The sequence below is a fragment of the Jaculus jaculus genome, chromosome 1, assembly GCF_020740685.1.
Source record: "Jaculus jaculus isolate mJacJac1 chromosome 1, mJacJac1.mat.Y.cur, whole genome shotgun sequence".
Classification (NCBI taxonomy): Eukaryota; Metazoa; Chordata; class Mammalia; order Rodentia; family Dipodidae; genus Jaculus; species Jaculus jaculus.
This window is the reverse complement of record NC_059102.1, coordinates 227,628,814-227,655,419: the sequence shown is the minus strand read 5'-3', so window position 1 is coordinate 227,655,419 and position 26,606 is coordinate 227,628,814. Positions and strand designations below refer to the sequence as shown.

Genomic DNA, 26,606 nt, shown 5'->3' with positions numbered 1-26,606 from the left:
CACCACACATGCAAAACAACAACAAAAAACATAAAGGGTGGTTGTGGCATATACACCAGGGGTCCTAGCTTTTTTCTTTCTTTCTTTTTTTTTTAGGACGTAGGGTCTCACTGTAGCTCAAACTCGTGGTGATCCTCCTACCTCTGCCTCTCAAGTGCTGAGATTAATGGCATGCACTACCATGCCCAGAACTTGGTGTTTTTAACCTTTGACCCCAAGAACCAACAAGCTTATCAAAACACTTCCCAGAAAACAGAACCTGTGGGTGGGGCTGCTGTTTCTGTCTGACCCAAGCGGGGGCCTCAGCCCTCCCTGTTCCTCACTCCGTGTTCTGTTCCTGCAGTGCTGCTCACGGCTGTGAACTGCTACAGTGTGAAGGCCGCCACCCGCGTGCAGGATGCCTTTGCTGCTGCCAAGCTGCTGGCCTTGGCCTTGATCATCCTTCTTGGCTTCGTCCAGATCGGGAAGGGTGAGTAACTGTGGATGCACATGGCACCTGCTCTGTGTGTGCCCCGTGCAGTGTAGAGTGAGTCGTTGACTGCCTGACCTGGGTATTGAGTTGTCCCAGGGAGAAGCAAAGCAGGTAGGTGTTTGCTGCTTTTATTTGTGAACCCCAAGTGCCTGTGGGGGAGGAGGGACAGCATAAAGACTAGCCCACCTGTGGGCCTCATTTCTGGTTTGTCCCTCTCTCTCCCCTTTGCCTTGTGGCCTGTGGGGAGCCGGGGGTCGGGTCCCTGTACCACTGAGTGCTATGAAGATTCCTGCTGGGAACGTTCTCATTTATTGGCCAAGAGTAGCTCTTGGTGATTCTCACAGCTGTGTGTTCAGGAGGCTGGCAGGTGCAGGGGTTTTGAGTTTAGGAGTACACAAAGAGTGCCTTCAGGGGGTGAGGAAGTCACCATAGGATAATAGTAGCAAGCCCCACAGTGTCTGTCCTATAGGGAGCCTAGCTGGTATACAGTCAGTAAAAGGGGTGTGGGAGCCCAGCCTGCAGCACACACACAAACGGTTAACTTAGACAAGAAGTCAGATGAATGTCAAAGCCAAGACAGAATCCCCTTGTAATCCCTCCTTTCATACAAACCCACTGCTGACATCCACTGCCAGGTTGGAGCTTTATTAGGAGCAGGGTATTTTATTATTTTTATTTATTTATTTATTTATTTTTTAAATTTTGTTTATTTATTTGAGAGTGACAGACACAGAGAGAAAGACAGATAGAGGAAGAGAGAGAGAATGGGCGCGCCAGGGCCTCCAGCCTCTGCAAACGAACTCCAGATGCGTGCGCCCCCTTGTGCATCTGGCTTACGTGGGACCTGGGGAACCGAGCCTTGAACCGGGGTCCTTAGGCTTCACAGGCAAGCGCTTAACCGCTAAGCCATCTCTCCAGCCCTTATTTATTTATTTATGAGAGCGACAGAGAGAGAAAGAGGGAGACAGAGAGAGAATGGGTGCACCAGGGCCTCCAGCCACTGCAGAGGAACTCCAGACACGTGTGCCCCCTTATGCATCTGGCTAACGTGGGTCCTGGGGAATCGAGCCTCGAACCGGGGTCCTCAGGCTTCACAGGCAAGCACTTAACCACTAAGCCATCTCTCCAGCCCATATTAGGAGCAGTTTTAAAAAGCTGGACAGACTAGGTTTGGTTATAATGTTGTGTGACCTGGGGTAGATAGTACAATGTTTCTGACTTTCCTTTCTGGGGCTGTGGAAAGGAGTGAACAGAGTATATGGTCTGTCCCATGTGGCCCATGCATTCTCTAAGGCATGTGTGTGATGCTCTGCTGGGTATCTCAGTGCACTCGTGCATGCCTGGGCTCCATGTTTCTCTGACTTCTTGCATCTCTGCCTCTGGAGCCACCTCATTTTCCATGGCTATGTAATAATGTTCTATGGTGAAAGTGCACATGGTTTATTAAGCAGTCCCCTGTCGGAGTGTCACAGACTCTGAAACATACCTTGTCTTGGGTATTGCAGTTCAGCCCATTGCCTCTCTCTGCAATTCCTCCTCTGCTTGCCTTTGTTCCTCTAGTGGTCTAAGTGGAAAGAGAGCGGGAACTGGCCAGAGTGAGGGCCTGGCTGGGAGCTTTAGCGCACCGTAGCAGCTCCTGCCCCCAAGAGGCAGTGCAGGAGTACTCTACTCAGGTACCCGGCTCCTGGTGTTTGGCAGCTGTGGGTCAACTCGTTATTGGAATTCAGCAGTCAGTCAGTTTGTCCCGGTGTGGCCCTGTATGGAACAGGCAACAGGGACCCAATTCACAGATGGGAAGCTGGCTCAGCAGGAAAACGTCCATGTTGGCAGGTGGGAAAGCTGGGACTGGCTAGGCTGTCCCACCTTGCTCCTCTCTCACATACATGAAGTCCCCAATCCCTGATCCTCAGGGTGCGTGAACCCCCCGTCCTCCAGCACAGCTCCGTGGGTTAGCAACTGCTTGCAGCCCCTGCCCCTCCCGCATGCTGGGCCCTCCTGGTGTGAAGTTGAGTGGGTGGGAATGGAATGGCTGTTGTGGCTGGTTACCTGTAATATAATATAGTCAGTCCCTGTCTCGTGTGCCCTCAGCTCACTCCTGAACACAGACACCTCCCTTCACAGACTTGGGAATGGTGTCCACAGTGCCCAGGGAAGCCTTAAGTGTGGCCTACCCCTCCTCGGGTGGAAGGCCCTGTGTGCTGACATCAGTGAAGTGGAACTCGCCTATGGCAGACATCCTTAGTAACCATATCAGGCCATGCAAAGTGCCTACATGTGTCTGGGAACGTTTGCTACTATAGTGCTCTGAAGCTCTGGAAAACAGCCCAGATGGAACTTCCAGCACTGGCCCACTTCCTTCGAGCCTCTGGTCTGGCCAGAGATGCGGGTGCACAGACCGCCTGGAGTCCACCATCAGGGCTGGCCTGAGGCTGCGGGGGTGTTCCAGGGTCTCTGAGTAGTTTCAGCACCTTACAAGGCAAACTGGCTCTTTGCTCCTATCTCCAGGATGCGAGCAAGCAAGACTTCCAGAGACTTGCAGAGGCTTAAGGAGATGACTGGTCACCAGGGGAGCAGTTGGGCTGAGCAGCACGCGAAGCACCTCAGGGAGCCCAGTGGCTAGAAGGAAAGGGTTCTGTACCTCACAGACCAGTCCTGCTGCACAATATGTGGCTGGCGGGACAAGTGGAGGAGGAGGGGGGGGATGCTGGTTTGGCTGCTGTGATCAGATGCAGATAGGTGAGGAATTTTGAAGGGGAGCCTGATTTTTGTAGAAACTTTGGTCTGGGGGACAGCAAAGAGCCTTTGTTTTTGCGTGAATGCACAATGCGTTTATAATTCTGGGGACTGGAGACACCACCTCCGGTGCCCTCAGCAGTTCTTTTCTAGCCCTGGGATGCACTGCAGTGTTAGCAAAATTCCTGGGTCGGTTTTCTCTGGGGATTTGTTCTGTTCCCGGATGGATGCCTTTGCCTCCGGGAGAAGGCAGCGTTGGAATGCTGACTGACCCCTTTCTCCCATAGACGTTACCCAGATTTAGTTCCCACTGGGTGTAGAAGTGCACGTACAGCCACCATGATGAAGCCCATGCCAGTGTTGGCCGTGGCACCATCCGTGGAGGCAGAGGCCCCAGCTTCACTTGTGTGCCTGTGAGCCCATGTGACCATCCACCCTGGGCCTAGAGAGCTTGATTGGCCATTTCAAAAGAAGCCTGACCATGCACTGTTTGCAGCTCACCCTGAGCGCCATCTCCGCCTACCTCTGGGCTGCTTTCTTGTTGCCCACCCAACCTCCAGGTGGCCTTGCCACCCATGCCGTTCCCTCACTTGCCCTGTTGCTTGCCATCAGGAGAGGTCATGGACCTGTGGGCATGTGTAGAGACATCATTACAGGCCTGTGGACAGAAGACCAACAGACAGCGCCAAGCCGGGCTCCAACCCCGACAGGAGGAACCCTTCTCATGGTCAGCTCTCCTGGTTCCCTCACACAAGGACACTCTGTGTCCAGGGCTGCGGGGAGGCATGTTGGAGCCGCCTTGGCTGCCCCTAGGCTAGTGCACAGAGAATGGGGAATGATCTTAGCCCGTGGGCTGATGTCACAAGGTATCTGGACGTGGTCCAGCCTCTCAGAAATACGCTCCTCAGACTGGCATTGGCTCCTACTGGTTGCAGTTTGACTCATGGATGGGATGTGAGTGGGATGTGACCTTTGCTTGGACAGTGTGACAAGAGAGACTCCCTGGAGGTAGATCCAGAAGACCAAGGGTCAGAGAGACAGGCAGCGGGGACAGACAAGTACCTCACCAGGCTTTATCCGCTGCTCTCTTTCTGGTCAGCTGGCCCCTCACCCACAATGCCCTGCAGAGGCCACCAACCAAGGTCAGGCTGTTCTCAAACACTAGTAGGCGCCTGGCCTTTGTTTCAAGGCCCAGTGTGGGAGTGGGAAGAGGAAGGCTCTTCTTTTGGGTACGAGTACGGGCCCAGGTTCTCAGAGGACACACAGTGGCTCTATTGTGGCTGCTGTGTCCAACAGCAAGGCATGCTGACCTCCTGGACTGTTGCCATACGGGGACGGTCTGCAGATGGATAGTGATGTCCCATAAAACCTTTCTCCTTTCCCGTGCAGTGTCGTTGGGTGGGAGTGTTTATTCCATTGAACAGAAATTTGTCCTCTTGCTCAGGCAGTGTCCGTGAACATGGGCTGTTACTTTCCTCCTTGTTAAAAAAAAAAATTTTACTGGGCATGTTGGCGCACGCCTTTCATCCCAGCCCTCGGGAGGCAGAGGTGGGAGGATCGCCGTGAGTTCGAGGCCAGCCTGAGACTACATAGTGAATTCCAGGTCAGCGTGGGCTAGAGTGAGACCCTACCTCGAAAAATGGAAAAAAAAAAAGTGTCTTCTTTATAAAAAAATTTTTATTTGACAGAAAAAGAGGGAGAGAGAATGAGCATGTATCTGGGGAATAGGACCTAGGTTCTTTGGCTTTGCAGATTAATGCCATAACCGCTAAGCCATCCCTCCAGCCCTTCCTTCCTTTTTTGTCTGTTTGAGATAGCACTCTAGCTGAGGCTAAGCTGGAACTCACTCTGTTGTCCCAGGCTGGCCTCAACTCACAGTGATCCTGCTGAGCGCTGGGATTAAAGGCGTGTGCCGCCACGCCTGCCATGGGTGTGGTTTTCACTTGGCTCTTTTGGGCTCAAAGAAGTGAGGGTTAGGGCCCTATGGCAGGGATTGCAGGTTACACCGTGACCTAGGGCACAGCACGAGTCGTGAGTGCTGTATTGGAGTGTCAAGGCCCATCAACTCTGTTACGCCATGGGGAGGGCTTGGAGCAAAGTTCTAGTAGAACGGCTGGTGGAGCAACTTGGATCGTTAGCATTCTGAGAGCCCGGCAGCTGGGTGCTCATTTCCATGGAGGGTCTGGAGGGAACCTGAAGAGGTCCTCAGGAGCCCAGAACGACCCCTCCTCATACCCCTGCTCTCGCCAGCTTCCTGCAACAATAGAATGGATGGGTGGTAAATGCCATGAGACAGGTCAGGTACCTGAAGCCTTGGGCAAGCATGGACAGCTACTGGCTCCTAGGTGTTGCCTGTTTTCTGTGTTCTCGTGGGAGCCAGGGAGTAAGCCCCCGGGGTTCCCTCAGACAAGGACTCATCCCGTGGGCAGGACCTCATTTGTCCGTAATCACTTCCCTAGAGGCCCCATGTCCACATGAGACGACATTGGGGTCAAGGCTGCAGCACTGGAATCAGGACACGATTCTGTGCAGAATTGGACGTGAGCCTCAGCTAATCCCAAGTGAGGCCGAGGACTGAGAGAGACAAGAGACAGCAAGCATAGCTCAGCCTCCAACTGCCAAAGCAGACTGACGGTGCCTCAGGCTGACCTCTCTTCATGGGAGAATTAGGGCGTGGGCTGGATCTCAAACTCAGGACAGGCTGGGCACTGTCCAGGGGCTCTGCCCTCTGCCCTTAGGTGTGTGCCAAGCTTGAGTTCAGTCCTCCACAGTGGGCAACTGCACCCTGGGCACAGGAATGCCCCTAACGAGTGTGTAGCATGCTACATGTTTGTCCCCAGAGCCTCCTCCGTAGCCTCAGAGGGCAGTTGGGAACAGTGGTCAAAAGAGTAAGTACTTTTTTCTGTTATTTGACATCTGAGTCTCATCCTTGAGATCCATGCTACTTGAGAAGAATAACAGATTTGAGAATCACTTGCATGGATGGCCTGGTAGAAGGATGGCTTAGCAGTTAAGGCACTGTCTACGAAGTGGAAGACCCAAATTCAACTCCCCGGGACCTCCATAAGCCAGACGCACAAGGTAGTGAAAAGAAGCGAGGCTTTTCCTCCTGAGGTGGCCAGGTGTGAGACTGGTGGTGAGGTGAGGGGTGAGGGGTGGCTCCCATAGCCCTGGGTTGAGCCATTTGCAGATCTGAGGCTCACAGCTAATCCTAAGCAAGAGGCTGGGTTTGCAAAGGATGGACACTGCCATAGAGGGCAGGTCCTTGTAGCCTGAGCCCGAATCCCCCAGTTCTTGTCTCATCGCGGCGCTAGGAGTCAGGCCCAGGAGAGGGAGCCTGTGCTGCAGCCAGCAGGCAGTGCCGATCCTCTGGAGGAGCATGTCCCCAAGCCTTCTTTTAGTCAGCAGTGGTGCAGGGCTCTGTTCTGACGCCCAGTAATGTTCACCCAGCGCCAGCCAAGGGTCAGCCCCGTTTGCCAAATGAAGACTGAGAAGTAGATTGAAAGCCACAGCTGTTCCAACTTCCCAGTTACAGGTACCGCAGAGTAGAAGCCAGAGTGTTCTCACCTGGTGGAAAGAGAGGTCCGTAGAGTCCTGAGGGGCTGGGCGCCTTCAACAATAGACCACACCACGGTGTTGGTGGGTTGTGTCCTTCCGCTGCCTTCAGGAAAGAACGAAGAAGAAAGAAAAGAAATTAAAATCAGAGTCCCTAGCTGGGCCTAGTGGTGCATGCCCTTAATCCCAGCACTTGGGAGGCAGAGGTAGGTGGATCGCTGTGAGTGAATATTCCAGGTCAGCCTGGGCTACAGTGAAACCCTCCTGCTCCTGAGGCCCCTGGGCAGATCTTGGTGTGTCTCCACTTTCTGCCTCCATCTTCTTGTGGCCTTCTTTCATGGAATTGATTCTGGAGACCACTCTTTGAGTCCTGTGCCTCCTGGAAGTCCTTTATGACATCTGCAGAGGACATCTTGGTAAGCGAGGCTGCACCCTGCAGGGCCCCATCCAACTCACTACAGCTAAACTGTCCAGTACACAAAGCGCGAAGGCTGGCTAGGGAGACCGGCTCAGTGCCACGTTGTCCGCAGTGGAGGGAGATTCCCTCGCCACAGGTGTGCTGTGGGCTGAGTGTGGCTCCATTAGCAGTGCAGAACCAAGGTACCGTGTTTTCTGCTGTCGTGATGCTGGGTTGGCTCAGAGCCAACCACGACTTCAGGTTGCTGTGTTTCCCATTGTTGCAGTCAGGTTCACATTGCTGGCAGAAATCATCTGACCAAGAGCAGCTTGTAGGGGGGAAAAAGTGGGTTTATTTTGGCTTACAGACTCGATCAGAAGCTCCACAATGGCAGGGGAAAGGATGGCATGAGCAGAGGGTGGACATCACCCCTGGGCCAGTGTTGCAGTCAGGTTCACATTGCTGGTGGAAAGCACCCTACCAAGAGTAGATTGTGTGTGTATGTGTGTGGGGGGGGGTATTTTGGCTTACAGGCTCGAGGGGGAAGCTCTAAGATGGCATGAGCAGAGGGTGGACATCACCCCCTGGCCCACATAAAGTGGACAACAGGAACAGGAGAGTGTGCCAAACACTGGCATGGGGAAACTGGCTGTAATAGCCACAAGCCCACCCACAACAATACACCACCTCCAGGAGGCTTTAATTTCCAATTGTCATTCATCAGCTGGGAACCTAGTATCCAGGACACCTAAGTTTATGGGGGACACCTGAATCATACCACCACAGCCAACATCAGGTGGACAATAGGACAGGAGTGTGTGCCAAAAACTGGCAATATAATACCCATAAACCTGCCTCCAACAATACACTGCCTCCAAGAGGTGTTGATTCCCAAATTTCCATCAGCTGAGAACTTAGCATTCAGAACACTTAAGTTTATGGGGGACACCTGAATCAAACCACCACACCCATGCTGGGGTCCAGGTGAAGCCCTGGCAAATGGGTGGCTGAGTCTTTCCCCACCCCTGACACACAGGGCCAGGTAGGTCTTAAAGCCTCTGTTCTCTGAGTCAGGGTCCCTGGCCATACCCTTCAGATGAATTCAGCTCCTGGTCCATTCCCATGTGCTCTGAGCAGTGTGGGCGTTAACCAGGCCATGAAGGCGGGAGAGGGCCACTTGACTCCAGCAGCCTCCCCTCTCCTGGGGTGAGTTCTGTAATTCCTAAGGTGGTAGCCCCTTATCCCCATGAAAAAGATGCATTTTATGGGTGGAAAAAGGGAGAGCTAAGGGGCTTAGGCCTGCCCCACTAGGCACTGCCAGAGCAGGAGAGGAGCTCTGGGACTGGCAGACAAGCTCCTGGAACAAAGCTCTAGGGCCCTGGGAACCAAATCACAGCGGAGTCTCATCCAGCTGACCTGTACCACTTTCCTGTCTTCCTGCTTGTCCTGTTACAGAGGCCTACTGCTATTGAATGAATGAATCCTTAACGCATTCCATCATCCAGTGCCTGAGGCTGGGAGGAAATCGATCAGGCCTGAGCAATCACAAGGAAGGGAGGTGGCTCTGCCTGGCTGTGGTCAGTGGCAGCTTGCAAGCCCACAATACTGGGTCTGACACTGTCTCCTTGAGGGCACATGTTGTACATCCTGGACATTAAGCAACATCTCTGAAGTCAGCCACTAAATACCAGGAGTATCCCTGCCCTCAGTTGTGGTGGGATGGGTGCTATGGAATCTAAATTCCACCCCTCCCTCCCAGGAAATGCTGATTCTCACTTAGCCTCCTGGGTGGCTCGGCACCAGGCACTAAGGGGACTGCCGATATGCAAGTTAGAAGGCAAGTGGGGCCTCTTCTGCCAGGCCTCAGGCCCTCCAAAGCAGAGCTGCAGTAAAACAGGATTGTTGGGGCAACTGCTAGGTCACTCCTAAGCCCTGGGAGGCAGTGCCAGCCCAGCCCAGGGACAGTCCTGCAGTGGGAGGTCCAGCTGAGCAGACTTGGTGCCCACTCCATGGCGCCTGTGTAGAGGACGGGTAGCTTGTGTTTGGTCACGTGCTCAAAGAAGCTGGAGCCTCCCATCCTGGTCGACATAGCACACAGACCCTGCCTGCGCCCCAGCCCCCTCCATCCTTGGTCAGTGGGGAGGATGGCTTAGAAGGATGTAAGGAGTGGACTAAGGGCCTCAACCCTCAGTCCTTGGCAGAGCTTCACCTGCCAAAGGAATAGAGCCTTCTTCCTCCCACCACCCCCAGGCTGCCTGAGAAGCCATTATTGTGCCAGCCACACGGAAGGTCTCAGGGTCTGGGGTATCATCCCTCTGCACTTGAATATCCAAGGGCCTGGGTCCCTGGCAGAAAGGGAGGGAGGCCTCCACAGGACAGATTCCCACAGCATGGCCCCAGCCTCACAGGTCCTGGTAACAGAGCTGCGTGGCTGATCAAAAGGGACCTGATCCAGGGTCCTACTAGAGCCCATTGTCAGAGCAGCAGGGAATCTCTGGGTTGTAAGATGGAGCTGCGACTCTCCTAGACATATTCCATGGTAGGTGTTTGTTCTGAGCAGTGGCTGCAGTCACACATGGTAGCCTGAGCTGGTGACCAGAGCACTGTGTGGTCCCTGAAGTTACATAGGCCTTGAGGTGGTTCATGTCTCCTCCTGGTTGGGAAAATTCACAGTGTGTCCCAAGCCTGCATTTTTGCCCTCTGGGAGAGCAGCTTGCCACTCCCTGTTGCAACTGTGCTGGAGATAAGGTTACCACAGTTGGTGTGGTAGTGTACCACAGTGGTAAGCCTCCATCGTGTGTGGGGGCCGAGGCAGGGTCCTGGGGACTCTTCCCGGTCCCTGGGCATTCAGTCTCAGCCCTCACCCAGCCTCGCAGAGTGCCTTGAGCATCACTTTCCCACTTGCTGTATAACTACTCCCTCCAACAGAGGTATATGGGCCAGGCACTGCCCATTCCTGAAAATTCTATTGGAGAGCAAGTAGAGAGGATCGTGGGTGGCTCAGCTGAGGTGCTTATGAAGATGCCCTGTCCTGAGCCCCCCCTTTTTTTTTCAAGGTAGGGTCTCACTGTAGTCCAGGCTGACCTGGAATTCACTATGTAGTCTCAGGTGGCCTCAAACTCATGATGATCCTCCTACCTCTGCCTCCCAAGTGCTGGGATTAAAGGTATGTGGCCCCACACCTAGCTTTCCTGAGCTATTTTGAACTGCCCACCACAATTCTGCAGCGCCTGGGACAGGTGGGATAAACTCCTCAGGTTAGTTAACAGGCCTGGTCTGGAGTAGGTGGAGAGCCCAAGAAATCCTGAGCTCAAGGTGAGAGGCAGTTATTGGTATACTTCTCATGTCCAGAAGATCAGGACCACTGATTGGTTCTGCCCTTCTGGGGTTTTATTGTTTGCATTTCTAGGAAGTGTCTCACTCTAGCCCAGACTGACCTGGAATTCACTATGTAGTCTCAGGGTGGCCTCAAATTCTCCACAGTCATCCTACCTCTGCCCACCCTGTGCTGGGAATAAGGGCGTGTGCTGCCACACCCCTGGGTATGCCCTTCTTGCATGCCCTTGAGCTTGCTGGAGGACCTGGGCTCCCTATGGGTTGAATGACAAATTCTTAAGGGAATGTCCCCTTTTCAGCCAGGTCCCCTCGAAACCTTAGTCCACAGTAGTAGAGTGAAACTTGGCAGCCCTGGAGTGCAGCCCAGCCGAGTAACTGGGCACAGGCGCTGTAACCACAGCCACATTTGGAAATGCTTCCCAGATGAATAAGCAGCTCACCGTGCGAAGGAGACAGCAACACATGCCTGGGGGTGTTGGGTCAAGTCCCGTCACCTGTGAGCCACATGTCTGGCTGCAGCGATCTCCAGAGGGCCCAGAGTCTCTCACACACACACAAATATATATACATATAGTTTGTTTTCTTATTTTTTGTTTTTCAAGATAGGGTCTCCCTCTAGCCCAGGCTGATCTGGAATTCACTATGGAGTCTCAGGGTGGCCTCGAACTCAAGGAGATCCTCCTACCTCTGCCTCCCAAGTGCTGGGATTAAAGGCGTGCACCATCATGCCCAGCTCAGAAACACTTTTATTTATTTATTTTCTCAATTTTTATTAACATTTTCCATGATTATAAAAATACCCCATGGTAATACCCTCCTCTCCCCCACTTTCCCCTTTGAAATTCCATTCTCTATCATATCCTTTCCCCACCTCAATTAGTCTTTTTCATTTTGATGTCATGATCTTTTTCTTCCTCTTATGATGGTCTTGTGTAGGTAGTGTCAGGCACTGTGAGGTCATGGATATCCAGGCCATTTTGTGTCTGGAGGGAGCACGTTGTAAGGAGTCCTACCCTTCCTTTGGTTCTTACATTCTTCCCACTACTTCTTCCGCATTACACCCTGAGCCTTGGAAGGTGTGATCGAGATGTTACTCAGTACTCCAGTCATTTCTTTCCAGCACCATGATACCTTCTGAGTTACCCCAAGGTCACTGCCATCTGAAAAGAGAAGATTCTCTACCCAAACTGAGAGTAGCATTTATATAAGGGTATAAATATTAAGAGAAGTGCTTACTGGGCAGTTTGATAAGCATAGTATATACATTTTTCCAGACATCAGCAGATGTTACACCCCTGGGGCTCATGACTACCCCTGTTTTTAAGTTTTCAGTATCAGGGATGTATTCCCTCTCCATGGAGTGGGCCTCCAGTCCAATTGGAGGGCAGTGGGTTTCCACCATGATAGACGTGCCACTATTGCACCCATTGGCTCATTTGGCCTGGCTGGCTAAGTAAAAGGCTTGCAGTGTCCACTGTTGAGTATCATCACTGGTGTTATCTCTTTCTCCCATTGAATTACATGTAGAATGGCTTCTTCCAGCTTTCTGTCAGCTGGTCTACATGGAGGAGGTTATCAGCTCAGTTCCAGCAGGATTTCTCAATGGCCTTGCAGCCCGTGTATGTGGAGTCTTCAGCAATAGGGCCTTACCATTTTTAAAGCCCATTGATGGACCACTTAGGTTAGTGGAGAGTTGGCTGTTTATCCAACCTTGGTTACCAGGCTGTCCACTAACTAAGCAAGTGAAATTTGTCCTGGCTTGGTAAGATGGATGGACCACTTCTCAGGTGGGGTGACAGGGTTTTGGGAAGGGCTGATTCTAGCAAATAGACAATTGACCTTAGACCCCACTCTATCCACTGACTAGGGAAAAGATGACCTAGATGATATGATGCTTGGAGCCTGTGGTCTAAGTGGCCATGTTTGGACAAAGGTCTTTGCAGGTGGGATTGAGGTGTGGTCATCTAAGTGGCATGGGCCCCAAGACTAGTGACAGGTTTGCAGTTGGCCTCTGCCCCAGGTTAGGTGTCTCTGAGTAGTGCCCACATTGTCAACTGGCCCCATCCTCACACTCAGTACAGTTGCTCACGCACTCAGGTTAACACAGGTGCAGCCTAGGTCGGTACTTTCCTCACAGCCCTCCTGTCTGCCTGAGCTTCTGCACAGCCAGGGATTCAGGGTTCAGCAGGTGTCCCAGCACCTGTCCTGACCCCAGCACTCACGGGTTGTGGAGGACCTCCATGCCTGACCTTGCACCGCAGGTGGGAGCAGATGTCCCTGCATCAACAGAGGTGCCAGAGCCAGGCTGAGGGACAGGCTCTGGTCGGGTCACGTTCCTTCCCAAGGCCAGCAAGGGGAAGTCCTATGTCCCCCGCCTGCTCGTCTCCAGCCCCAGGAATGGGGGGGTGCTCAAATGTCTAGGCAGATGCATTGTTTGCTGCAATAAAATTCTGCCCCTTGTGTTTTTTTTTATTATAGTATAATGTCCTAGGAATATGCCAGAATAAGCAAGACCTGTCCCCACGTCCTGTAAATCAGCATTCTGTTCTCTTTGGTTCATTCCAGGTGATGTGTCCAACCTGGATCCAAGGTTATCCTTTGAAGGCACCAACTTGGACGTGGGGAATATCGTCCTGGCATTGTACAGTGGCCTCTTTGCCTATGGAGGATGGTAGGTTCCGGAATGTCCGGGTCTCTTGGCCTGGGGACACATGGCCCCAAAGTCTTCAGAACCTGTAATCATGCAGGAGTAACTGAGAGAGGGTGGGACAGAGTGCACGGTACCCTCTTGCAGAGCTGACCACTGTTCAGTGACGGGTGGAAAGAGGCCAGGCTTGAAAAGTAGCCTGTACAGCCGGGTCCTGCCTGTGGCTCTCCATCATGTGCCCAGCCTGGCTTCTGCGCTCAGCATGACTGTACAGAGCCTCAGGAACTGCTGTGACTTTGTTAGCAGATAGGGAAAGTGTCGGAAGGCAAATGAGACAGTGACAGCAAGCACAGGAGAGGTCCTATCCAGGCTCCTTCCAGATCCAGTTGGACAGGCACCTGCGGTGCTGTCAGCCACCCTTTAGTTAGCCCCTAGTAGTCCCTAACTACCCGCTCACCTGGCCCCCCGGGAACTCATCTCTAGTGTGCACCAGGAACGCTGGAGCCACACAGTGGGTCTGACAGGGTGGGGTGTCTGCGTCTACCTCTGAGGTGAAGCCGGCTGCCGTGCAGAGGTCAGTGAGCCACCTGACAGGCATAGGCGGTCACTGTCCCATGGTGACCCTGTGCCTGGCTGCTGGCAATATTGAGAGGGGCCCTGGCAAGCCACCAGAGGGCTCTCCTATCCCTCCTTCTCAGAAAGATAATGGCTTTTCCATTGTATTTGGTATTTTTCTAATGACTGGGGAGTATTGTTTAATAAAACTATTCTCTGAATTCTAGGAACTACCTGAATTTTGTCACAGAGGAGATGATCAACCCCTATAGGTATGTGCATAAATGTTTTTTGTGTTTTTTAAGGATTTTATTTTTATTTGAGTGTGAGAATGGGCATGCCAGGGCATCTAGACCCTGCAAACAAACTCCAGATGTATGTACCATCATGTGCATCTGGCTTATGTGGGACCTGGAAAATCAAACCTCAGTCCTAAGGTTTTGCAGGCATGTATGTGCCTTAAACACTAAGCCATCTCTTGAACACACATAAATGTTCTTTATTATTGTTATTTTATTTATTTAACCTTTTGGTTTTTTGAGGTAGAGTCTCACTCTAGCCCAGGCTAACCTGGAATTCACTCTGTTCTCAGGGTGTTCTCAAACTCATGGCAATCCTCCTACCTCTGCCTCCCAGTGCTGGGATTAAACACGTGCACCACCACACCCGGCTTGTTCTTTAGTATTTTAACATGAGAGGGAGAAGCCCTCTATGGAGGATGAAACCAGGGGCCTGTGGTGAGGACTAGGTGGGGTAGGTTTCCAGGCCCAAAGAGGGCAGCTGTGGCTTTCCGCCCTGGACACCAGGTGTTGGGTAGGGCTGTGGACGTTCTGGCTGGGAAGCTTCGGCTGTCCACCCACAGCCTCTCCAGTTTACAGGGGCAAAAAACTGGCAGCGCTGAGTCCCTACCCCAGCTTTGAGCTGCCCAGGGGTCACTCATTGTCCAGCCACCTGCCAGAAACGAAGGTGTCTCACTGTGAGGCTCTGTGTGGAGCTGCCGCAACACGAAGGAAGCCGGCTCCCTGTTAGGGGTCGGGTCCTGGGCTGTACAGCGACAGCATGTTCTCCATGTTCCTGCAGAAACCTGCCCCTGGCCATCATCATCTCCCTCCCCATCGTCACACTGGTGTACGTGCTGACAAACCTGGCTTACTTCACCACCCTGTCCACCAAGGAAATGCTGACGTCCGAGGCTGTGGCTGTGGTAAGGCATGGGCCTGCTGCCCCCAGACCCATAACTGACTGGCCAGGCCTGGTTCCTGTGCCTTAAGCTTCACCACACCTAAGGGCGCAGGGTGGGGTAGTATCCGGAGGACCATCATGGTCCACTCGAGCGAACTGCAGAGGACTTTGACAGGCATGGTGTTGTGTTCTGGCATAACTGAACCAGTGATGGGCAGCATACGAGGAGTGGTCATGGGCATCTAGGCAGAGGTGGAGTCCATTGAGGTCTGCCAAGCGCCAGCAGTGAGGTGGCTCCAGCACTCTGTCTTGGGCAGCGCAACCAGACCCCTCAGCCCTTGTGGCTCCTGCCACTGCCTCCTGGGTACTATTTTGCCTCCCCCCTTTTTATTTTGGCTCTTCGAGGTAGGGTATTGCCGTCAGGTTTGCATCACTGGTAGAAATCACCCTACCAAGAGCAGCTTTGTGCAGGTCAGTCTAGACTAGAGTGAAACCCTACCTTGAAAAACCAAAAATAAAAAAAGAGCAGCTTGTGGGGGGAAAAAAGAGGTTTATATTTATTTATTTACTTATTTGAGACACAGGCAGAGAGAGAGAGGATGAGAATGGGTGCACCAGGGCCTCCAGCCACTGCACATGAACTCCAGATGCATGTGCCACTTTGTGCATCTGGCTTACGTGGCTCCTGGGGAATTGAACATGGGTCCTTTTGGCTTTGCAGACAGGCACTTTAACCACAAAACCATCCTTCCAGCTTCCCCTTTTTTTCTTTTAACAAGTGTTGACTCGGCACCCGCTACTCATAACAAGCCACCATACCAGGCCAGAGTAAGCTGTGAGACAGGCAGAAATGGTGAAGGCAGTGAGGAAAGCCTGTTGCGGGTTACCAGATGCCCCACACACAAGGGATTACATCAGCAGCTGCAAGAGTATCCCCAAAATAGGATTGAGACAGGCTAGGGTGGGGCCTCTCTGAGGCCCTAGTATATCCCCACGTAGTCCAGAAACTGACCTTCAGAGATGGCTGCATGTGCAGAAGCTTGAGATGGGTGGAGGTGGCCCAGATGCCAGGTCAGTGCAGTGAGGTCGCAGGCTGAGCTGCTTCCACGCCAGAAACGAGGCTGTACCCGGGCGACCCCTCCATGAGACCAGGGGCTCACCTTCTCTCTTCCTGCACCCAGGACTTCGGGAACTACCACCTGGGGGTCATGTCCTGGCTCATCCCCGTCTTTGTGGGCTTGTCGTGTTTTGGCTCTGTCAACGGGTCCCTGTTCACGTCCTCGAGGTGAGCACCTGACCACACCCATGGGGGCGCTGTGCGGGAAACTGTTGACTGGTGCTTTGAGTGGCTGCTAGTTTAAGACTGTGGGGACAGTGCTCGCCACGCCACCAAGGACCTGAGTTCTCAGTCCACGTAAACTGCCAGGCATGGCGGTACCTGCTGCAGAAGCAGACTTGCTAACTTGCTTGTGTGGCCAAGGTGGGAGTTCCCAGCTGAGGGAAAGACCCCATCTCAAGTAAGGCACAGGGAGGAAGACGGGGAGAGAGGGTGGTTGAGAGGGAATACTATCAAAATATATGCATGTATGATAGTGCTAAAAATTGAAAATGTGTCGTGCGTGGTGGCACACGCCTTTACTCCCAGCACTCGGGAGGCAGAGGTAGGAGGATCGCCGAGAGTTCGAGGCCACCTTGAGAATACATAGTGAATTCCAGGTCAGCCTGGGCTAGAGTGAGACCCTACCTTAGAAAACCAAAAAAATAAAATAAATAAATAAAAATTGAAAATGTGCCAGGCGTGATGGCGCACGCCTTTAAATCCAGCACTCGGGAGGCAGAGGTAGGATCGCTGTGAGTTCAAGGCCGCCCTGAGACTACATAGTGAATTCCAGGTTAGCATGGGCTAGAGCGAGACCCTACCTCAAAAAAATTAAAAAGAAAAGAAATTGAAAAACAACTAGGTGGAAAGTGGCTAGGAAAGACACCTGCCGTTAGTTCCTGGCCTCCACATGTACACAAAAGAGGCTCGGCTAACATGAGAACAAAGGAACTGGACCCTTCCATTCACCTTTCATTATCCAGAGGTCACACCCTGGAGGGCTGGAGGTGAGGGACCCCAGGTTTCTGTTCCTGCCAGCTGAGGTCATCCAGGGTGTTGAAAGACTGGTGTCCAGGAGGCAGTGGGGTAGGGGGCACTGTGACCCCCTGGTGAGGCTGCCACCCCTCCCTCACTGCCATCTCCAGGCATCTCCCATCCGTGTGCTGGGTGATAGGGTGAGGGGTGATACCTGCTGCTCTCTTCGTAGGCTGTTCTTCGTGGGGTCCAGGGAGGGCCATCTGCCCTCTGTCCTGTCCATGATCCATCCACGGCTCCTGACACCTGTGCCTTCCCTCGTGTTCACGGTAAGTCTGCTACGCAACCCTGTCCCTTCTGTCCCTACAACTCTTGGGCTCAGGGCAGCATGTGACGGGGACACTGGTTAAAGGAACTGCGTATGTATGCACAATGATACCAATAAGATGCCAGGATGCTTCCTTTGAATTCCATCTGGAATACGTGGTATTTGCAGAGACAACTCAGTCAGTAATGAAGTGTGTGAGGTCAAAGCTCGGCCCAGAGGGAGCTGCTGTTCAGCCCCTGCATCTGCTGCACATGTTGTGTTGGCCCCAGAATGCACATTTGTCTCAGCTGCTCTTCACTTTATATTCAGTTATATTAGTTCTCTTCCTGTGTAACAAGATCAGGCACCTAAAACAAGAAGCTTCCTGTGAATCAGGAATTCAGGGAATTTGGTTCAGGATCTCTCAGAAGGTTATGGTCAAGTGAATGCTGCTGTCTCTGGGGCTGAGAAACTGCCTCCCCTGGCTGATTGTGTGGCTGTAGGCAGGCCACTTAGTGACCAGCATGTGGGCTTCACCATGGAGTGGCTGGAACAGCCTAGTGACTGGCTTCCACTGAGCAAGGGAACCATCAGAGAACCTAGCCTCAGAAGACATGCTCTGTCCCTCCTGCCAAGTCAGTGAGTCTGTGTACCTGAAAGAGGGGGCTTAGACTCCACCCCTGGGAGACAGAAGTAGCAAATAAGGTTCCCCCCCTTTTTATGGTGGGGGAGTTGTGGGTACTAGGGATTAAGTCTGGGGCACACCTGCTAAGTAAGCCCTCTGACACCAAGTCGCCTCACCCTTGGTCCTCAGGGAGGTTTTGGATGTATTTTAAAAATGAGCCAGGTGTGGTGGCACACACCTTTAATCCCAGCACTCAGGAGGCAGAGGTAGGAGGATTGCCATGAGTTCGAGGCTACTCTGAGAATACATAGTGAATGCCACATCATCCTGAGCTAGAGTGAAACCCCTACCTTGAAAAAAAAAGTATGTTGTATAAGTTTAAAATAATTTAAATGAGAATGGGTACAGAGAAGGGCACACCAGGATCTCCTGCCATTGCAAATGAACTCCACATGCATGCACCAGTTCATGCCTCTGGTTGCACATGGGTATGGGGGAATCAAAGCCAAGCTGTCAGACTTGGCAAGCAAGCATTTGAACTGTTAAGCCATCTCTCCAGCCCCAGGATATACTTTAAAACTGGGGGTTTTAAGCCAGGTGTGGTAGTGCACACCTTTTTTTCTCAGCACTTGGCAGACTGAGGTAGGAAGAGCACCACGAGTTTGAGGTTAGCCTGGAGCCCAAGTTGACCTGGAGCTCACTGTACAGCTCCAGGCTGGCCTCTGCCTCATAACCCAGGATATCAAGCCATGTTCTTCTTGTTTTCTTCCTTTATTTCCTGAGACCTCAGATCTGGTCAAAGTAGAATCCTCTTAAAGAAGGAAGATGAGTCAGTGGTTAAAGTGCTTGCTTGCAAAGCCTGCCAGCCCATAAGCTGGAGGCACAAAGTGTCACGACTTCTGGTGTTTGACTATAGTGGCAAGAGGCCTGTGCGTGCATATAAAAACAAGAAATGTGCTCAGCTGGGCAGTGGGCTCATTTTGGCTTACCGTCTGGAGAGGAAGTTCTTGGCCTGGCACAGCAGAGGCTGGGCGGCACACCTCACCGCAGCAGCCGGGAGGTAGTCGCAGGAGTGAGTTGACTTGCCTCCTGCCTGGTGTCCCACTGCTCTTGTTCCCACGTCATTGCTCACCCGGCTCCAACTCTGCTTTCAGTGTGTCATGACCTTGATGTACGCCTTCTCCAGAGACATCTTCTCCATCATCAACTTCTTCAGCTTCTTCAACTGGCTCTGTGTGGCTCTGGCCATCATAGGCATGATGTGGCTTCGCTTCAAGAAGCCTGAGCTGGAGCGACCCATCAAGGTGGGTATCGGCGGCATCCTGAGTCCACACAAGCAGGGCCTATGCCCAAGGAGCCCTGGCCTGAGTAGCAACCCAGCATGGCCCCTGGTCCTCACCCATCTCCCCTCAGAAAGCCTGGTTAAAGTAGACAGAAGCGTAGAGCAGTTACCTTCTTGTTGCTAGGGCCAAACGCCTGACCAAAGCGGCTGGTGAGAAGAAAGGCTTTGTGTCACCTACGGTCTCAAGGGGAAGTTATATGAGCACAGGGAAAGCATTGCAGAGCAGAGGCCAGGTGGGCATTAGCTCCAACACCCAACTGGCCTGGACTAATAGTGCCACGGTCTGCTGCCAAGCAACACCCCTCCTCCAGCAAGGCTCCACCCTCCAGAGGCTCCACAACCTTCCCACATTACCTCTAGCTGGGGACCAAGTATTCATAGAGCTTGGGGCATGTTTCATTGAAATCCCCACGGCAGGTCGGTGAACTCCTGCCATTCCTGAGTGCCAGGCACGATTATACCTGTGAAGGGCACTGTGAAGGTTGAGCTGCTGGCATGCAGAACGTGCGAGTCAGCCCAAGATGGCCAAGTCCCATGGGGTCTACCAAGCCAGCAGTTCCTGTCTCTCAGCCAGTTCCTTTTGTCACAGCCACACCTGCCACAGGCCTTTTCCCTACACCAAATAGGCTCCAGGCTGAACCCAGGGAGGGAGCAGGCGGCTCGGAGCTCCCCACCTGTGCTGTTTGTTCAAGTACGGGGCTTCATGCTGCCAGTTCAGTTCCTTTATTTTATTTTTTTATTTTTATTTATTTGAGAGCAACAGAGAGAGAAAGAGACAGATAGAGAGCGAATGGGCACGCCAGGGCCTCCAGCCACTGCAAACGCACTCCAGATGCATGTGCCACCTTGTGCATCTGGCTTACATGGGGAATCGAGCCTTGAACCGGGGTCCTTAGGCTTTACAGGCAAACACTTAACCGCTAAGCCCTTAACATGTGTTTTAAAATGCCAGTGTGAGACCCCAGCCAAAACACGAGACAAGGCTGTCATGGGAATGTTCCTGAAGGACACCCACCCTTCATGGGGACCAGCTTGTGCTGTGGCTTGTGCCACTCAGTCATCCAGGCTCTGGGGGCAGAGGTCAGTGGGAAGATTCCAGACCAGGCCTGCCAGACTGTCCAGGGCTGGCCTGTGGAAAGCAGTCCAAGATACTGTGGGTTCTGGCCCCTGGGAGCTCCAGGCACACAGTGGGATTCTGTTCCCTATTTCCCAGGGCAGGGTACCTGTCTCCAGTTCAGGCCAGCTGAATTCCCAGATGAGGCCCGTCTAGCATGATCCCACAGCAAAAGCTCAACTCGGCCTGCTGGCCTGTGGAGCCCATCTACTCCCGGCTGGCTGCAGCCTGTGGCTCAGGTGTCCACAAAGGGTTCTCTGAGAAGGCAGGACTCCTCACTTGGTGTGTGGCCAAGATCTTCCCAGAAACGCTAGGCCCTGGGTAGCCGTGGGTGGATGCTACAGCTGGGGGTTTCCATGCTTGTGATGTGGGGACCAGAAGAGCTGTCCTCTGCTGCCCTTGGGAGGTCTCCAGAGAGACTAGGCTGGCTATTTTCATTCCTGTCAAAACTGTCTAAGCTGGGTAATTATATGCCGGGTGTAGTGTGCTGGGGCCAGGGTCAAATAGTACAGGACTCGGATTTCGCTCTTCATGGCTGTGCATGGCAGGTACCAGGGAACCACTGGGGCAACTTAAGCCATTTATTTGTAAGCAAAGGCACAGCAAGGACTAGGGGAGAAGAGGGCATGAAGCCTGGCTACAGGGGGACTTGGGGCCACGGTGTTGCGGCTGGGCTGAGTGAGGGACAAGGGGATGGCTCCAGGGACACAGAGCAGTGGACAACTTGACACTCCTGTGCTGTCGCAGGTGAACCTGGCTCTCCCAGTGTTTTTCATCCTGGCCTGCCTCTTCCTGATCGCCGTGTCCTTCTGGAAGACCCCTGTGGAGTGTGGCATCGGCTTTGTCATCATCCTCAGCGGCTTGCCTGTCTACTACTTCGGTGTCTGGTGGAAGAACAAGCCCAAGTGGCTCCTGCAGGGCATCTGTGAGTGCACGGCAACGCCCTGCTGCGCCCAGCCGGGGCGGGCAGGTCCGGGGCGGGGAGGGGCTGGTGGCCTGCCATCCCCACAGTACAGGCAGGCCAGGCTAAGAGTTTGACCACAGAGTGCCCATGACTGTGCGTTTTTAGGTTTAGATGAGATATTTGAGCTCAGACCCAATGGTAAACTATGAGCCTCCAGCTAATTAGACAGTGGAGCTGGAGACACCAGTGGCCCAGGGAGGCTGCAAAGGAGAAGGCAGTGCTGCAGGCCTGGGCTATCACCATGGTGCTGGGTGGCTTTAAAGTTCCTCTGACCCCACTTACCAGAGTTTCACTCCAGGAAATCTACTTTGAACGGACAGTGTGTGATTGCCATTCAGGGTCATAGCAAGAGCCTAAAGCACAAAAAAAGACTTTCTTTCTTTCTTGTTTTGTTTAATGTATAATTTTTTTATTGACAACTTCTATGTTTATAGAAAATGAACTATAATTCCCTCCTCTCCCCCACTTTCCCCTTCACAACTCCACTCTCCGTCATATACCCTCCCTCTCTCTTTAGTCTCCTTTTATTTTATTTATTTATTTTGGTTTTTCTAGGTAGGGTCTCGCTCTAGCCCAGGCTGACCTGGAATTCACTATATGTAGTTACAGGGTGGCATCAAACTTATAGCGATCTCCTACCTCTGCCTCCAGAGTGCTGGGATTAAAGGTGTGCACCACCACGCCCAGCTTGTCTGTCTTTTATTCTGATGTCGTCATCTTTTCCTCCTAGTATGAGGGTCTTGTGAAGGTGTTGCTAGGTACTGTCAGGTCATGGATATACAGCCCAATTTCTGTCTGGACTGTTGTGTTGTAAGGAGTCCTACCCTTCCTTTGGCTCTTACATTCTTTCCGCCACCTCTTCCGCAATGGACTCTGCACCTTGAAGGGTGAGATAGAGATGTTTCACTGTTGGACACTCCTCCATCACTTCTTAGCACTATGGTGCCTTTTGGGTCATCCCAGTGGTCACTGCCATCTGAAGAGAGAAGCATCTCTAACCAAAAGTGAGGGTAGCATTAATATATGAATATAAACATTAAGTGTAGTGCTTACACAGCAGTTTGGTGAGCATAATATATGCATTTAGCCAGCACTACACCCCTAAAGCACATGACCTCCCCTGCCATAAGCTTTCAGTAGGCTTTCAATACCAGGCATGTATTCCCTTTCATAGAGCGGGCCTCCAGTCCAATTATTAGAGAGCAGTTGGTTTCCCCCCAGAGCAGACATGCCACTATTGCACCCATTCGGTCATTTGGCCAATCTTGTCAAACTTGAGGCTTCCAGTGTCCACTGTTTTCTCCTCTGACTTCTGTCTCCCATAGGGCTGCATGCAGTGCAGCTTTTTCTAGCTGTTAGTCAGCTAGTCTACAGGGAGAAGGTTTTCAGCTCAGCCCCAGCTTGATTTCTCAGTGACCTTGCCACCCAGGCATGTGGAGTCTTTGGCAGAAGGGTCTTACCATCTGTTTCTCATGGGATACCAAAGGCCTTGACAGTAACCGGTAATGTTTTGGAGGCAACAGGGACAACATCCCTGGCACTGAAAATCTTCTAGTAACAATCTATGGCTTCTGGATGTTCCATTAACCAAAAAAGTAGGCTTTCATATGTCTTACTCAGAATGTCTTGAATTTTGATTGACCCTCCCCCCACCCTTCTTTTACTTCCCCTGGCCTCACTTAGGCCATTCCACTTCTGTAATCTGTTCTGTTTACATGTACACAATACCATCCCCTTAAATCCTTCCCTCTCCTCCCTCCCTTATAGCCTTTTTCTTGCTTACTGGCGTCTGCTACCAGTTTTTGGTTCCAGCTCCCACACAAGTCTAAACATTTGTAGCTAGGATCCCCATATGAGAGAGAACATGCAACATTGGTTTTCTGGGTCTGGGTTACCTCACTTAATATAATCTTTTCCAGATCCATCCACTTTCCCCCAAATTTCACAACTTCATTTTGTTTTACCACTGAGTAGAACTCCATTGTATAAATGTGCCACATCTTCATTATCCACTCATCAGTTGAGGGACATCTAGGCTGGTTCCATTTCCCAGCTATTGTGAATTGAACAGCAATAAACATGGTTGAGCAAGTATCTCTAAGGTAATGAGATGAGTCCTCAGGATATATGCCTAGGAGTGCTCTAGCTGGGTCACATGGTAGATCTATTTTTAGCTGTCTCAAGACCCTCCACACTGATTTCCACAATGGCTGGACCAGATTCCTTAAATTCCCACCAACAAACGGTGTAAAAGGGTTCCCTTTTTTTCCACATCTTCACCAACATTTATTGTCATTTGTTTTGATGATAGCCATTCTGACAGGAGTGAGATGGAATCTCAAAGTAGTTTTAATTAGCATTTCCCTGATGGAAGACTCTTCTGAAACCATTTCTCAGAGTGATTTCTCAGTAAAAAGAGGTAGATCTTTACCAGTGCCCACACACAGACGTGATGGGCCCTACCCAGGCCCCCATCCCCATCCCCAGGATGTGGTGGCTGTCATAAGATGGTAGCACACTCACAGCCTGCCACACCCCAGGTATATGCATAGGTAGGGCCAGGTATGGGCCTGCAGCAAGGCCATCATGCCCAGCTGCCCCTTGAAGGCCCTAAGGCCTAGGGAATGTCCTAAGAGCCGTGATAGCCAAGGTCACAGGGTTCTGGAGACAAACCCAGCTCCTTGTCCCACAGGCCATGATGGCTGCAGCCTGTGCCCCAGGTAAAGGCCCTGGGGTGGCCCTCAGTGTCCACTGCACAAGTAGGACTTCGCAGAAAGCAGGGTTTCTGATGCTTGCCGTTCTGAAGGGGTGGTGGGTGACACGGGCTGCAGAGAGCATGCTCAGTAGTGCGCATCCTGATGGCAGCCCCGCCTCCCGCCCCGGGCTGCAGAGAGCATGCTCAGTAGTGCGCATCCTGATGGCAGCCCCGCCTCCCGCCGCGTGCTCACCACCGTCCTCTCCCCGCAGTCTCGGTGACCGTGCTCTGCCAGAAGCTCATGCAGGTGGTCCCTCAGGAGTCTTAGCCGGACACCCGGACACCGCAGGGAGGCTGCACGCTATCACTGCTTCCGGACGACTCACCGTGGAAAAGCACCGCCGGTCCCCATCGTCCTCACAGCTGCAGTGAGTGCCATCAGCCGCCCAGCACCACCTCTCTGTCCCTCTGTGGGTCAGGTACTCGGAGTGGCTGTGGAAGCTCTGGTACGAATCGAGCCCCGGAAGAGGAACTTGCACCCATCGCTGTGAGTGAGTGAGGAGTCCCAGGGCTGTGATTGTGAGAGCAGTCACATCACGCAGGCCTTCTTCCTTCCCTGATGTGTTTTCTTCCTAACTTACATTTTGGATCAAATGGATACCACGAGGTGGATTTTGTTGAACAAAATGGTGCAGCCAGGAGCAAGAGATGGTCTTCTGCCTTCCATGCTGCCGGCAGCAGAGCGTGCCTCGAGCGGGACCATATCACTGTCGCCTGGTGGAAAGAGCTGCTGAGACTTCCTCGGACATCGTCACCTCCACCGTGGACTTGCGCAGACAGCCCAACACATGCTCTTGACTTGGGCTTTTTAAATTTTTTTCTCTGGGGCCCTGGGGGTGGACCCCAATTTGAGCTTGATTAGACAAGCACTCTGCCACTGAGGTTGTGTGTGTGTGTGTGTGTGTGTGTGTGTGTGTGTGTGTTTAATCATGAATAATAGGGACATGAGAGAAAACCCTATGGGCTTAGGTCTCTTTGTCTTAAAAGGTCTTAGTAATTTCCTCCCCTTGGCTCCAAAAGAGAGAGAAATTTGGACAACACAGCTGGCTGTTTCAGCTGGAAGTTCACAGGAAAATCCAGGCCCTGTCTGTCCGCCTGTCACAGCTCTGCAGTAGCATGCCCCGAGCCTGTCTTGAGCACTCCCCCACACACCTGGCTCTACCTGGTTACTGCATCCTTTGGGGAGGCTGAACTATAATAGACTCAGTTGTCCTGAGACTATCAGGCAGCTCTCCACTAAGCCACCACCGTCCCCTCCCTGGTCCCCCATGGCTGTTGTCCAGAGGAGGCCCCAGGCATCCCACCCTGCTCTGCCCCCTGTTTTAGCATGGCAGGTGCTAGCCAACACTGCTAGCCCTCCCCTGTGCAGGACCACCCTGCAGGCTTGCCTTTCTGTTCCTGGAGAGCGGGGAGAAGCAGCTGAGGCCCAGCCAGCACATCCAGCTGATCAGACTGTATGGACTTGAGATACAAGAGAAGCTGCTGGGCCCTCCTGAGCTCTGCAGTGTCCCCAGAGCACATCCTCCTGGGAGGAGAGCGGAACTTGGTATCTGCCTAGTACTGCCCAGGGCTCTTCACTGGGGGTCAGGGAGAGAGGTACAATCCCAGAAGATTGGCTCTCCCTGATTTGCGCTGGAGCCATCGCCCTGGAAGTCTGGACAGGACCAGACTGGGTTTGAAGGGCAGGGACACGGGGGCCATGTCCATGGTGCTGACCCAGGCCTGTCTCCTGCCTGTCCTCTGACGCCTGGGCTCTGCCATCAAGAATCTCGAGGAGCACAGAGGGGACCATGGGCCCTCTGGAAAGACTACTCTGCTTGCACCCCTCCCTGACATGTCCCCAGGGCTCCCAGATGTGGGCTGGGTTCTTTTTTTGTTTTTGTTTTTGTTTTTTTTTTTAAGCAGACTCTGGCCTCACCATATTTGATCAGTCCTCTTCTTTTGTCCTAACGCATCACTATGTAAAGGAGCCCCGTGCCTGGTTTATTTATTTCAGTGATCAGTGTCTTCGTGATCTTGCTGTTTGTCGTGTGAGAGGCGCCTGCGTCTGTGTTCCCACCATGTTGGGGCCCTCCACTGTGGCATCCCACGTTCATGGCGTGTAGCTGTAACATGTTTTATTCTTGTATTAATGGCTAACCTGTTTTCTACTAGGCTGGTAGGGGTGCAGAATTCTGTTTTGTTAGAGAGAAGTTATTATGTTTATAAAGAAAATTGGGATTCTAAAAGCCGCTGTGAGTCTGCTGTGTTCTGTGTTTTGTGCCAAATCCTAGGGGTGGAAGTGGTTAGGGTTCTTGCAGCCTACATCTTTCTCACACAGTCTTGCATTCCTTCACTCACCAACTACCTCCTGAGGGTAATGAAGCTGGAGGGAAGCCAGGGGCCGGTCAGACTTTTAGAGACCAAGGCTACACTCCATATAGGATAGAAGGTTCCAGGAGCTGAAAAGGTTGGGGAGAGGCTTGGCTTGGCAGGGCCAGCAAGGCCCTTTAGGTTTCAAGCACCAGCACTGGACCGTTACACAGTACTTCAAGATATGGGGGTGGGA

General features: G+C 52.4%; 1 protein-coding gene across 1 annotated transcript in view; it reads left to right on the top strand.

The window, feature by feature from the left end:
- Slc7a5 (solute carrier family 7 member 5) overlaps positions 1-26,286 on the top strand; it is a 40,187-nt gene extending 13,901 nt beyond the window's left edge. The window contains exons 2-10 of the mRNA XM_004666053.2: positions 344-469; positions 13,059-13,164; positions 13,923-13,967; positions 14,776-14,899; positions 16,059-16,162; positions 17,184-17,280; positions 19,038-19,187; positions 21,087-21,264; positions 24,271-26,286. Of these exons, the coding sequence (XP_004666110.1) occupies positions 344-469; positions 13,059-13,164; positions 13,923-13,967; positions 14,776-14,899; positions 16,059-16,162; positions 17,184-17,280; positions 19,038-19,187; positions 21,087-21,264; positions 24,271-24,326 (986 nt within the window). The 3' untranslated portion in view covers positions 24,327-26,286. The remainder of the gene's footprint in view (positions 1-343; positions 470-13,058; positions 13,165-13,922; positions 13,968-14,775; positions 14,900-16,058; positions 16,163-17,183; positions 17,281-19,037; positions 19,188-21,086; positions 21,265-24,270) is intronic.
- Positions 26,287-26,606: the final 320 nt, after the last annotated feature.